At 34.7% G+C, this 13,246-nt stretch overlaps 1 protein-coding gene across 2 annotated transcripts; it reads left to right on the forward strand.

Moving 5' to 3' along the window:
* The first annotated feature begins 843 nt into the window (after window positions 1-843).
* Window positions 844-6,968, forward strand: LOC110910191 (signal recognition particle 54 kDa protein 2). 2 transcript variants are annotated; one of them, XM_022154903.2, is made up of 9 exons: window positions 844-1,279; window positions 2,654-2,753; window positions 2,873-3,026; window positions 3,879-4,029; window positions 4,155-4,303; window positions 4,511-4,611; window positions 5,337-5,494; window positions 5,604-5,718; window positions 6,029-6,084. In XM_022154903.2, the coding sequence occupies exons 1-9, from the start codon at window positions 1,049-1,051 to the stop codon at window positions 6,067-6,069; spliced, it is 1,200 nt and encodes a 399-aa protein (XP_022010595.1). In that variant the 5' UTR covers window positions 844-1,048; the 3' UTR covers window positions 6,070-6,084. The 2 variants fall into 2 exon arrangements, with proteins under 2 accessions (XP_022010595.1, XP_022010589.1); XM_022154897.2 differs by lacking the exon at window positions 6,029-6,084 and adding an exon at window positions 6,417-6,968 and having other exon boundaries at window positions 845-1,279.
* Window positions 6,969-13,246: the final 6,278 nt, after the last annotated feature.

Raw genomic sequence — 13,246 nt, forward strand, 5'->3', positions numbered from 1 at the left:
TATTTAAAGTTAATAGTATATAAATAAATCAAATTGGCTTAAACCCACAAATGCATTAACAAATAACAAAGCATAGTGTACAACTATCATTGCACAAATATTTTCTAAATTGATAGTATATAGGCTTAAACCCACAAATGCATTAACAAATAACAAAGCATAGTGTACAACTATCATTGCACAAATATTTTCTAAATTGATAGTATATAAATTTCATCTTCATATTTTTTTAAATTATTATATTTATTATTATTTAATATGAGAGATAAATATAAAAATAAGATGAGAAAACACTAGAAAATGACATATGTTAAAAAAATTATTTATTAGTATATAGGATAGGAAGATTCAAAAACCGAATTCCAATATCTCTAATCAAATTTTGATATTTGGGTTAAAATTTTAGTTCATGTGGTTTAGGTCATTTTACCAGTTTAGTCCAAAGGTTTTATTTTCGTTTATGGGTATAAAAAGGTTTCACTGTTGCCATTTTAGCACACTGGGTTAACTTTATCTATTTTTTCTATTAACGAGAAGGACAATTCGATTATTTTATATGGTCGAATTCCTCTCCTAGTTAACATAATTACATATAAAACGACCGAATTGTCTTTTTTGTTAACAGAAAAATGGATGAAGTTAACCCAATAGACTAAAATGATAACAACGAAACCTTTTTAGACCCACGATAAAAAATGAAACCTTTAGACTAAACTGTTAAAATGGATCAAAACATAAACTGTTAAAATGGATCAAAACACTGCTAAAATGAAAACACATGTACTAAAATAGTATTTAACTCTTGATATTTTTTATTCCTATTAAATACTAACACACATACTTGATTACTTATTATATCCCAAACACCCCCCTAAGTATCTTCCAAACGCACTTAACCCACCGGCGACAGTCTCCGTTCACCCCATTTCTCCTCCAAACCCCCAAATCCGAAACCCTAACCCTAACTCCATTCAATCGCCAAATTATCATCCGATTTCGGTTCCAAAATCTCCACAACCAGATCGTTGTTCATCACACACAATCAACAATGGTGTTGGCAGAGTTAGGTGGGAGCATATCACGTGCTCTCCAGCAGATGAGCAATGCAACGATCATCGATGAGAAGGTTCTCAACGAGTGCTTGAACGAGATCACTCGCGCTCTTCTTCAATCCGATGTGCAGTTCAAGCTTGTTCGTGATATGCAGACGAATATTAAGAAGATTGTTAATCTCGATGATCTCGCTGCTGGTCATAACAAGCGGAAAATCATCCAACAGGTATAAGAAATTGACCGAATTGTCGTATTTAACGTTAATTGATTCGGATTGTTATAAGAATTTGAGACTGATGAATACAGTTAATTAGTTGAAGATGTAATTAATTGTGTTCAGGTACTACAATTTCGTTGATTAATATTGTTATTATTATTATATCATAATGTAGAAAAATGTATGGAGTTTGAATAGATTAGGATCAAATAGCAGATAGTTTTTTAGTTTATTGTTTGAGTTATGTTTTGTTGTTGTTGTATGAGATTGAGAGTGATTGAATGAGGTTAATAAGTTAACAGAAGTTATAGTTAGGGGCTGTTTGTTTAGCTCTTAATGAGGCTCTTAATGATTCAGACCTCTTACTGATTCAACACTTAATGGTTCAGACTGTCTGTTTCGCGAGCAGATGTCTGAATAGTTCAGACATTTGCCTCTGAATGGTTAAGTTTTATACTGAGTCTGAATGGTTAAGACATCTAATCTGAATTGGTCAGACATTTGCCTCTGAACTGTTAAGCATTATACTGGCTCTTAATGGTTCAGACCTCTTACTGGCTCACCACTTAATGGTTCAGACCTCTTACTGATTCAGCACTTAACCATTCAGAAGTTGCCAAACAGCTTAGTTGAAGATATAATTAAGTGGTTTGTGTTTAGGAACTCTAGTTTTATTGATTGAAATTGTAATGTAGGAAAGTGTCTAGTGTTTGTGTTTGAATAATTGAGTTGATTTAGATCAAATTGCAGATCCAAACTTAGAACACTTGGATGATGATTCTTTGATGTGATTGTAAGAGACTGTTTATTTGCTATTGTATCGGAGTGTCAAGAATCGGCCTTAGTTGATAACTAGATATATAAAACTTTATGGTATAATGATCTGATTAACGGTGTTTAATGTTGCCTACATTATACCTTCTCGTAACGAGCTATAGATGGTAGTTCATGATCATCAATGGTGTTTTATACAAAAGAATATTCTCTTCCTTTTCTGAAGTGATATTGTAAGTGATCGTATATTTGCTATCCTTTCCAAGTATCAAGAATCGGCTCTAGTTGATAACTAGATATTTAAAACTTTATAGTATAGTGATCTGATTAACTGTGCTAATTGTCGCTTACGTTATACACTCTCGTAAGTCGTAACGAGCTACAGATGATTAGATGGTAGTTCATTATCATCATTGGTGATTTATATAAAAAATATTTGCTTCCTGTTTTGAAGTGATTAGGGAAGATAATTAGCAGCAAATTGGTTCTAGGAAATTTTGTTTCTTCTATTAATAACCACATTAATTGCCATTGACGGATAAAGTAACCAGGGTCCTTTATTATCTAAAACTTTGTTTCCTTTGACGACGATCTGTCCATTTCTTTTAGGCTATATTTAATGAGCTCTGCAAGATGTTAGATCCCGGGAAGCCGTCTTTCACACCGAAGAAAAGCAAACCAAGTGTTGTCATGTTTGTGGGTCTACAAGGTATCTTTTTCCTAAATTTAAGATTGTAAATTGTACTACCACTTAACCATATATTAAGTTGCATTATATCATTATTTACATCCTTGATGACATGGTTTTACTGAATGTGAATGATTTAGGGTCCGGCAAAACTACAACATGCACAAAGTATGCATATTACCACCAAAAGAAGGGCTGGAAACCAGCTTTGGTGTGTGCAGATACATTTAGGGCTGGTGCTTTTGACCAGTTGAAGCAGAATGCGACAAAAGCAAAGATTCCGTTCTATGGGAGGTGATTTGTTTATCTGTTGAATGTACATCTAATTACATTATTTCTGGAAGCCTGTTAACTTTTATATGCTATAGTTTTATAAGTATATGCTACTTTAGGTTACTAAATACTAGAGGTGGGAATATCGATGTATTAAATTATGAATGGATCAATTTGGAATTTCGATGTATTAAATTATGAATGGATCAAATTATTCTAAGAATTTAGATTATTTCTGAAACAATATTCTTAACCATAATTGACACACTGATTATCTATAATCCTTTTTTCTATCAAAATTCAAGAATAGTCTCTGCTAGTCAATTTAGCTTGACCCGGTCTGTTTCAACTAGAGGCGTACAAATCGTTTTTTTTAAACCGGTTCGGTTTTAACCGAACCAGTTTTTTCTGGCAAAAAAAAAACTGGTTTATCGAAAACCGGTTTGAAGTGATGGAAACCCGAGGTAACAACCAGTTCGAACCGGGTTTAAAAATCGGTTTGGGCCAAAAAATGGGGTTTGGACAAAAACACCGGTTCTGGACAAAAAATTCGGTTACGAACCAATTTCAAAGATCGAATATAGGAACTGGCCTACAAACGCCAGGTCGGGTTGAGCCTGAACCGTTTTTTATGAGTTTTTGAAAAAACCGAATCCGTTTTTTTTTTCAGGTTTCAAACCACAAAACGGTTATTTGCCCATATGTCTAGTTTCAACTTTCAACACATACTGGAAATGCCCATTTCAAACACATACCTGTTTTGACCCATTACTTAACCCACCTAACCTGCCTATCAAAAACTATTCAGTTAACCGTTAAAACGTACTAGAATAGTACCTTTATACCACTAAGCCTCATCATCTGCCTATACAGCTATATGGAGTCAGATCCTGTGAAAATTGCAGTAGAAGGTGTCGAGAGATTCAAAAAGGAAAATTGTGATCTTATTATCGTTGACACTAGTGGTCGGCACAAACAAGAAGTAGCTCTTTTTGAAGAAATGCGACAAGTGGCTGAAGCAACGGTATACTTCAGTTTTCTCATCAGCCGTTAAATTAATAATAATAATAATAATAATAATAATTATTATTATTATTATTATTATTATTATTATTATTATTATTTAATTTGGTGTATGCAATGTTGCAGAAACCGGATCTTGTTATATTCGTGATGGATAGTAGTATCGGTCAAGCTGCGTTTGACCAAGCTCAAGCATTCAAACAGAGTGTTGCGGTTGGAGCTGTTATTGTTACTAAAATGGACGGTCATGCAAAGGGAGGTGGAGCTCTTAGCGCGTAAGTGTCAATGTTGAAATAATATGTTGGTTCTTTTGTGTTAATATATGATTCCTTATTTAGTTTGCTTTATGTATTGAACTTAATATTTCTTTTGGAACTTCTATAACCGAATCTTGATGGTTTAACTACCGGTTTCAACTGAATTAGGAATATGTAATTGAATTTCCTTTTCATTTATCTAATCTTATTTCGTCCTATATGCAGAGTTGCTGCAACAAAAAGCCCAATCATATTCATTGGAACCGGTGAACATATGGATGAATTTGAAGTTTTTGATGTTAAACCGTTTGTCAGCCGTCTTTTAGGTTTGCATCACTTCATTAAATGTAGTTGTCGTATTTTTTTAGAGTAAAGTACACGAATAGTCCCTGTGGTTTTTTTAAAATTTCGGATTTCGCTCCTAGCTTTCCAAAAGTACATGGATAATCCCTTTGGTTTGCACTTTGTAATGTGTTAAGTTCCCAACTTTTGCCAAAAGTACAAGGATGGTCCCTGTGGTTTGCACTTTTTAACACATTTAGTCCTTGGGTGGGGTTCTAGAGTGAACACTAGTGTATTTGCGAACTGAGTGAACAAATCCTGGCCATTGATCTACACACGTGTATGGCCAGGATCTCATCATCAAATCGTAAAATACACTAGTGTATTTCAACATCAAATCCTGTCCATTGATCTACACACGTGTATGGCCAGGATTTGTTCACTCAGTTCGCAAATACACTAGTGTTCACTCTTGAACCTAATCCTTTAGTCCCTAACTTGGACCTCCTGAAACCTTTATATTTGTTGGCTGGGGACTAAATGTGTTACAAAGTGCAAACCACGGGGACCATCTTGGTGTACTTTTGAAAAGCTAGGGACCAAATCCAAAATTTTGGAAAACCACAGGAACTATCGGTGTACTTTACTCGTTTTTAATATGCGCACGAAGTCTACTTAAAAGAACACGGAAGAATCTTTTTCTTTTATTATTATTAATTCTTTAAGGTTTTTTCTTCTATTACATTTTTACATTTTTTTTTAAAAATAGGAATGGGTGACTTGTCTGGATTCATGGACAAAATACAAGAAGTTGTTCCTATGGATCAGCAGCCCGAGCTTCTGCAAAAGCTACAAGAAGGAAATTTCACAATGAGGATCATGTATGAGCAATTCCAGAACATCCTCAAAATGGGTCCCATCAACCAGGTTTATTTGAGTTTAAATATTATATTTTCAAAAAAAGTTATGAGGATATGCATATTTGAGTATTACTGTGCAGCTACATGTTTTAAGTTTTTGCTCGTCTTTCATGCAGGTGTTCTCGATGCTTCCAGGATTTAGTTCCGAGTTGATGCCTCAAGGCCGTGAAAAAGAAAGCCAAGCAAAGATTAAAAGATACATGACGATGATGGATTCAATGACTAACGAAGGTTAGTTAAACTTAAAGTGCTGGTCGTTGTTCGGTTGGGCTGCAACGGGTCATTTTGTTACGAGTTTGGGCTGCAGGCAGTTGTCTCTATTTTTCAATTTTTATAAATAATTAATGCATTAATTACAAAAAAAAAGTAAAATAGCTTTTGTATCCACTATATAGTATAATACCGACATGGGCAATTTTCAACTTGTTTGACCCGTTCCCATCTGTATCTAAAATTTTATATGGCCCATATCGACCCATTTCATAAGTAAATGGGTTGAAGTCGTCACCTCCTAAGCACTGAAGTCACATTTTTGTTACAGAGTTGGATAGTAGAAACCCACAACTCACGGGCAACTTTTAACCTGTTTGACCAGTACCCGTTAAGATCTAAAGTTTTTATATGACCCGTTTGAGATAAAGCACGACCCATATCAAACCTGTTTATAAGTAAATGGGTTGAAATCATCATTCATCACCTCTTAAGCATCCTAATTATAATTCACTTGTTTTTTTTTACGGAGTTGGATAGTAGAAACCGAAAAACTCATGGTCACCTTTCAACTGTTTGACCCATACACATTTGATCTAAATTTTCATGACCCGTTTGAGATAAAGCACGACCCATTTCAAACCGATTCATAAATAATTCGGTTGAAAGTGTCACCTCTTAAGCATCCTAACTAAAATTCACTATTTTTTTTTTTACAGAGTTGGATAGTACAAACCCAAAACTGATGAACGAGTCGAGGATGATGCGAATCGCAAGAGGTGCTGGTCGCCAAATGAGGGAAGTTCTTGAAATGTTTGAAGAGTATAAGCGACTCGCTAAAATTTGGAGCAAAATGAAGGGTTTAAAAATCCCTAAAAAAGGAGACATGAGCGCGCTATCAAGGAATATGAATGCGCAACACATGAGTAAAGTTCTTCCTCCGCAAATGCTAAAGCAAATCGGTGGTATGGGTGGGTTACAGAGTTTAATGAAACAGATGGGTTCTAGTAAAGACATGATGGGCATGTTTGGTGGCGGTGACAAGTAGACCGCTACATTGGCTAGCTTTTACAACACGGTGGCTCATGTTGTGAACCAAACCAGCTAGCCCATGAGATACATTAGAAGTCTTGAAACAAGTTTTGATAATTGTTTGTTTGGATATTATCATTTGTAAAGACTGAATGTGTTAATGAATATGTACATGATCATCAACCAATAGTTTCTGAGTGCTACTTTTATGGTATTGTTTTTAGTTTTCTTTAATTCAATTGGTTACATAATGACTATTTTACTTGTTTTGTGCGACTTTTAATAAATGGACTACACGGTACATTTAGCACAATTAAATATAACTCACATTACACGACACGTTTTAACACAATTAAATATATGCAATTTAATAACACGAATGATACAACACAACAACTTGCACAGTTAGATATAACAAGTTCAATAACATGACTGATGCTACACGTATAATATAATTAATGACACGATTCACTTGACAATGATAAATAAGACATTAACAAGATATATAAAAGTTATCAAAAATTACAAGCCATAAAATCTTTAACAAACTATGCTAGCCACTTAGGCTACTCCTATAACGGTGCCCATTCTTTGGGTCGATTGTCATGTGGATTTAATGAAAAATAAAAACATCATTTAATTTTGGAAAAGCTCACGACCTGGTAGCCACGACAACCTAGGTTGCAACCAAAGACCATGCCACCTGTCAAGTATTTATTGCTTAATATTTTTTTTTTCTTAATATTATCTTATTTGTCACTTGTCCATATTCTGTGAGTTTGTTAGATTTTTTTGTCAATATTCTATTGGTTCATTATTTGCCACTTGTCCATATGTTTGATGAATGTAACATTTTTTTTATATTTAAAATAGTTCAGTTTCAAAATAAAATAATTATTTTTAGCATTAAGTAAATTGCCAAAATCGTCCCTGAAGTCGGGACATTTTTGTCATTGTGATACAAAACAATTTTTTTTACTATATAGTCATTCGTTTTGGGCATTTTTTTTCATTTCTTTGCCAAATTTTGATTCCTTCCCTTTGATTTTACGTTTCAAACGCCCGTAGTCTTACAAAATTAAGTAGAACTTTATTATACGATCTTAAAGTTGGGTATTTCTATAAAGTATTTAATTTGTGTATTTACTACAATACATTATATGTAAAGAACATATTATAATATATAGGGGAATGTTCAAATGAAAACCACTAGTTATTGTGAAAACTAGAAAACTAACTAAAACCCACTAAAAAGGAGGAGAGGAAGACTTTTAATGAAGGAGGGGTAAAATTGGAACAAAAAATATATAACTTTTCAAACATTCCTCATTTCTCCATACGTTATCATTTTAAAACAAAAATGGCACCATAAGATCACAAATTTTCTTATCTTTCATTCAAGTATATTCGAGCATATTTTTTATGACATAAAAAAAGATTTATGGTGTCGTCTTGTTTTCAATACTATTATTATAGTAGTGCACATGTGCAATATAACATGTACTACAATGTGCATTACATGCTTAAAATTAGCTTTTTGATTCTAGTTTAGCTTTTAGGGTTAGTTTTTTTGGAGGTTTAGGATTAAGATTAGGTTTTTGGGTGTGGGGGGGAGGGGGGTTTAGGTTTTTGGGGGGTGGGGGGTTAGGTTTTTTTCGGGTTTATGTTTAGGGTTTAGTTTTAGGTTTTCGGGAGTGTGGGGGGTTTAGGTTTTTTTGGGCGGGGGGTTAGGCTTTTGGTGGGAGGGTGAATTTAGGTTTTTTTTTTTTTTTTTTTTTTTTTTGGGGGGGGGGGGGTTTAGGTTTTTGGGGGTTGTCGGTGGGGGGTGAGTTAAGTGGTTTAGGCTTTCCGTATTAGTGCACATGTGCAGTACAACAAAAAATTTTTTTTTTTTTTTTTTGAATTTTTTTTTCCATATATAAAAAGTAGCGATTTTTCTAAAAAGAATTGTAAAAAAAAAAAATTGTATGTTTTTTAGGTTTTTTTAAGCTTTTTTAGTTAGTTTTCGAGTTTTCACAATAAAAGTGGTTTTCATTTGAACCATCCCCATAATATATATATATGGTATATAAACAACATTATTAGTTCATATATATTAAAAGGATGATAAAAAAATCGCTAATCGTGTTTGTTCATATGCCATATAGATCCTTTACTCAATTTCGATGCATGTAATTGTGATTGATTTCATAGATTCTCTTTTTTAACGGCTAGTTTCACTGGGTCTTTCACTAAAGAGGTTTTACCTTTTATCACTAGGCTACAACCCAAATAACAATTTAATCGAATAGAATAGAATAATTTACATGGATTTGGTAGTAAATTGTAACACCAATGCAAAAAAGTGGTTAATATTGTTTGTTAAACATAACGTGCTCACAGGTCAGATTAAACGCAGCATGTACCAGAAACTTTTACACGGATTTTAACATGTCATGGACTTGAAAATCGTTACATACACAAACTTTAAGATAAATTTCTAGAAACAAGTTGTGCTTAAACTATAAAAGCGGTTTTTTTTTTTCTTTAAAACTTTTAGTTGAACTACAAAAGCCGCTTATTTTTCTTTAAAACTTTTAAATTTTGAGATAAATACATGATCATTCTATTTTCTAACGTGTAGTGAGCCTTTATAAAAATAATTTGACCCACTACCAATATCGTCACATTTAGTTAATCGATTTGCAAGTTTGATCCAAACCTATTTAAGCTAAGATAAGCCGGAAAATTTGGTGTTAACTCCATAGCATTTAGCATATCATAAACTCACACCCGTATTAATATATCAATACCACAATCATTTTCAATAGTATCCTATCGACAGCTAAGTTATTTGTGACAACTCTCACATTTACAGGTATCCGTACAATTAATTAATAATTAATTTGTGATTAATGACTGTGCTTGATTACAACTGTGATTAAACTGCTTTCTGTTTTCTGTTACATACATACATATGCATCACATTTCATACTGTCATATCATTTATTTCATACAAACATTAGTGACAAACTTGATGCACAAAGCACAGTAGCACACTAAACGGATAACTCAGAGATAGAATACTACACTAGTAGGGAGTATAGGGAAGTGAGGACCATAAAACTGCGTCACTAGGTGATAGTTATAGTGCCGGGAAGTGCCTAAAACACACTTTAAATGCAGAATTCTGCACTAAATAACAAAAATTCAGCATTTAACTATGCTAGTAAAGTGCAAAAACTTGGCAAAATAGTCCTAGATACTTTCCAAAGTGTTGGGAATTAAATGTGTCACTAAAAGTAATATAAAAGACACTTTATGGATTTATTAAGCACCTTAACGGAACAACACCCAACCGAACAACCAGACTTTACCCGGAACACAAAAATATTGCCAAACACATTATTTTTATTTTTCTGAGCTAGTTAGGGTCCCCGAACACCCTAACACACTTAATAAATAATAGCACATCATAACACACTAACTAAACATTTGAAACCTAACTAGAATGTAACTAATACTTACAACCCAACCCTATACCCCCCTGTCACACCCCGGTTTCCACGTGTATCACCGGTGGGCCCGGTGGGGGATTACCGTGACGATGTTGGCAACAATATAGTCAAACCACACAATTATATAAATGCACAGCGGAAGCTTTAAAGATAAATATATACTTCAACCTCTGATTGAAATATCAAATGTATTACAGAAGTTGCATGTATCCACAGCGGATCAAAATAAAGATAAAATATTGTTCATTCAGATACGGCATCGAGTTTGCGAGACTATTCGTGATGCCTAGGAAGCTATTACCAGCCCATTCCGTATAGTACCTGCACTTAATCTTTTGGGGAAAAATACGTCAGTTTACACTGGTAAATACATTCAACTGACACATTTAAAAATGTTTATTAAAATTGATTTGAATGCACAAGGCACAAACTCTTTTATAACTTGGGAAAATTATTAAAATCTTGTGAACGTATTACATGTTCTTTTATGCGTTCAGTAGCCCGGGTCGTGCCGGGTTAAAGATTTATAGACACACCACATTGCGTAAAACCGTAGTATAAAAACCAACGGCTACGTCTTTTAATTTAATGTCGACAATGTATACCGGGTGTACGCCTACACCGGGATGTCGATGGTCGTGGCCATTTCGTAAAATGATGCCAAGGATATCCGGGACAACGGTCATTAAACCCCCCAAAGGCTTTTAAGAAACAAAACTGTTTAAATGAGCCGATCATATTATTTAATTAACCACCTAAGCGATGGAAAAATATAATGCTCAATCAAGCGGTATTAACATACCGTAACCCAAGCCCGTATAGGGGAAATAAGTTAAAGTATTTACCTTTGCAAGTATTATTCCTTAGTTTGATTAAATCACCGATAGCTTTTACTGGGCTCCTAATCTGGAACGAAGGTTTTAATTAACCTCTCAGAATCCTAACGGGTCTTTATATTGGCCGTAGCCTAGACCGGTTGGTTCCGGAATATAAATATGGTTTAATCGCGCGAAAAGGCGAAAACCGAGAATGGAATGTGATTCTGCCCCAAACAAGTTCAGAGACTTGTTTTATATGGGTTCAAGGTTCACACTCTGGATTTTGGGGTCCAAATAATATAATTTGACCCGTACCGGCTAATTCATGAAAACTAGTTTCATAAGCCGAACTGTGCGCGCAATGGGCGAAACGGTTAACCATGAGAGTCTTACGTTTATTTCCTAAGTCAATATGCCTTAAAGAGGTTGTGGTATCAGTAGGATACCTTCCGTGATGCCCGTAACGAGTTTAAGTTAATATTATGCCCCGTAGGGGCTTTTCGGTCGTTTTAAAGACTTTAAAAAGGGCTTTTCGAGTTCTACAGGAAATCTGAGTTTCCCGAACAGTTTATAAAGTTTAAAATACTTTATTTATTATTTAAAATCAGTAGCAACTGGAATCGGGTCAAAAGACCTTGTAGAACTCAAGTTTTGGCCGAAAAGGGCATATTCGGTATTTACCGAACCGTAGCCATAACCGCAGGTTATGAGCAAGGTAAAAATTATTAAAAATCTTTAAAATTCCAAAAATATTATTTTATAACAGTGGTTAAAAGTTTTGGTGCCGAAATCTTGGTTTAGATAGGCGTTATGTTAATTGCGCCGTTTATTACAAAAGTTTTCTTTAATTGCGCTATTTAGCATAACTCTTATTCTAGACCTTGGATTGGCGTGAAACTTTAAGGACATGCTTATAATTTAGTAAGCAAGGTTAGGGTCCGTTCACGTGTCCGAAATACTCGTTTTATTTTTAAAAGGCCGTTACGGTCAACTTTTAGGCGATTAACGGAAATGCGTAAAAGACTCGGACAAATCATGAACCGATCATAGAGGTCTATACCATCATGTAACCTGGTCCTAAGAGAGTCCTAAGGCATATCTATACCTCACTAAAACGGGTCAGAACTGAAGTCAAAACAAAAGTCAAACTTTTGCGACATTCGGCTCCGAACCGGTTCAATATAGCAAATGGTCGATTCAAATGAGCGCAAACAAGTTTATATACTTAATATCATGTTTTACGAGTATCTAAACAGGTTTCATAGCATATACATTACAGATTATGCATAAATCGCAAAAATAGCTTTCTGTTGACTTTTTAACCGACCGTTTGACTCGACATTTGAGCTAGTTAGAGTGGTGATCAGAGGGAGCCCTCTTAGAGGTTTATTTCCCACATTAATACCAACTCATAACTACCTTTGATTCGTCATAAGACTGAACCATCTTGGATTTATTTTAAAGTCAAACCGTATTTACGACGGTTTGGTTTCTAGTGATTTACTAAGCATAAATGGAACTACAAAGGATCTAAGCAACTTACAGAAGTTGAGACTTGATTGTAGAACAGAGAAGAACACTTGAGAGCCTTTAGAATGATCAGAGATGTGTGTTTGTGTTGTGATGAAAGTTGTGAGCATGAGCATGGTATTTATAGCCAAGACCAAGCCCTTAGATCATTACACAACACTCTACAACTGATATGGGATGAATGGCATGTGTCCTATAGGCTTATGGGTCGAGTAGGGGGCAACCATACCTCTGAAAAACCCATTACTTCATGTTTGGCCGCTTAAAACAGCCAACAACCACATTTCTGTCGATGGGCGCTGCTTACGGACCGTATGGCTTCGGCCTTGCGGTCCGTAAGCCATAGGCGGATCACAGCAATCATTCCCCCTCCTTACGGTCCGTAAGGCATACCCTTTACGGTCCGTAAGGGGTTAAAATTAAATCTTTTTCAAATCTTTTTGTAATGATTAAAAATCTTGGTAATTAATTACCTGGCCTTTCGGGTTTTGAAGGGGTAACTTTGCGATATGGCCCTCGGTTAATTACAATTAAGGACCTCGCGTTATTTACCCGTATCGTTAAGCCCCTGGTTAATTTATTTATTATTCAGAAGGCCTTAATTTATATTATTGACGCTTTTAACCCTTCTCCTACGAATTCGATCGTAACTTTCCTGTTTCATAACGAAGC

The sequence above is a fragment of the Helianthus annuus genome, chromosome 2 (genome assembly GCF_002127325.2).
Source record: "Helianthus annuus cultivar XRQ/B chromosome 2, HanXRQr2.0-SUNRISE, whole genome shotgun sequence".
Lineage (NCBI taxonomy): Eukaryota > Viridiplantae > Streptophyta > Magnoliopsida > Asterales > Asteraceae > Helianthus > Helianthus annuus.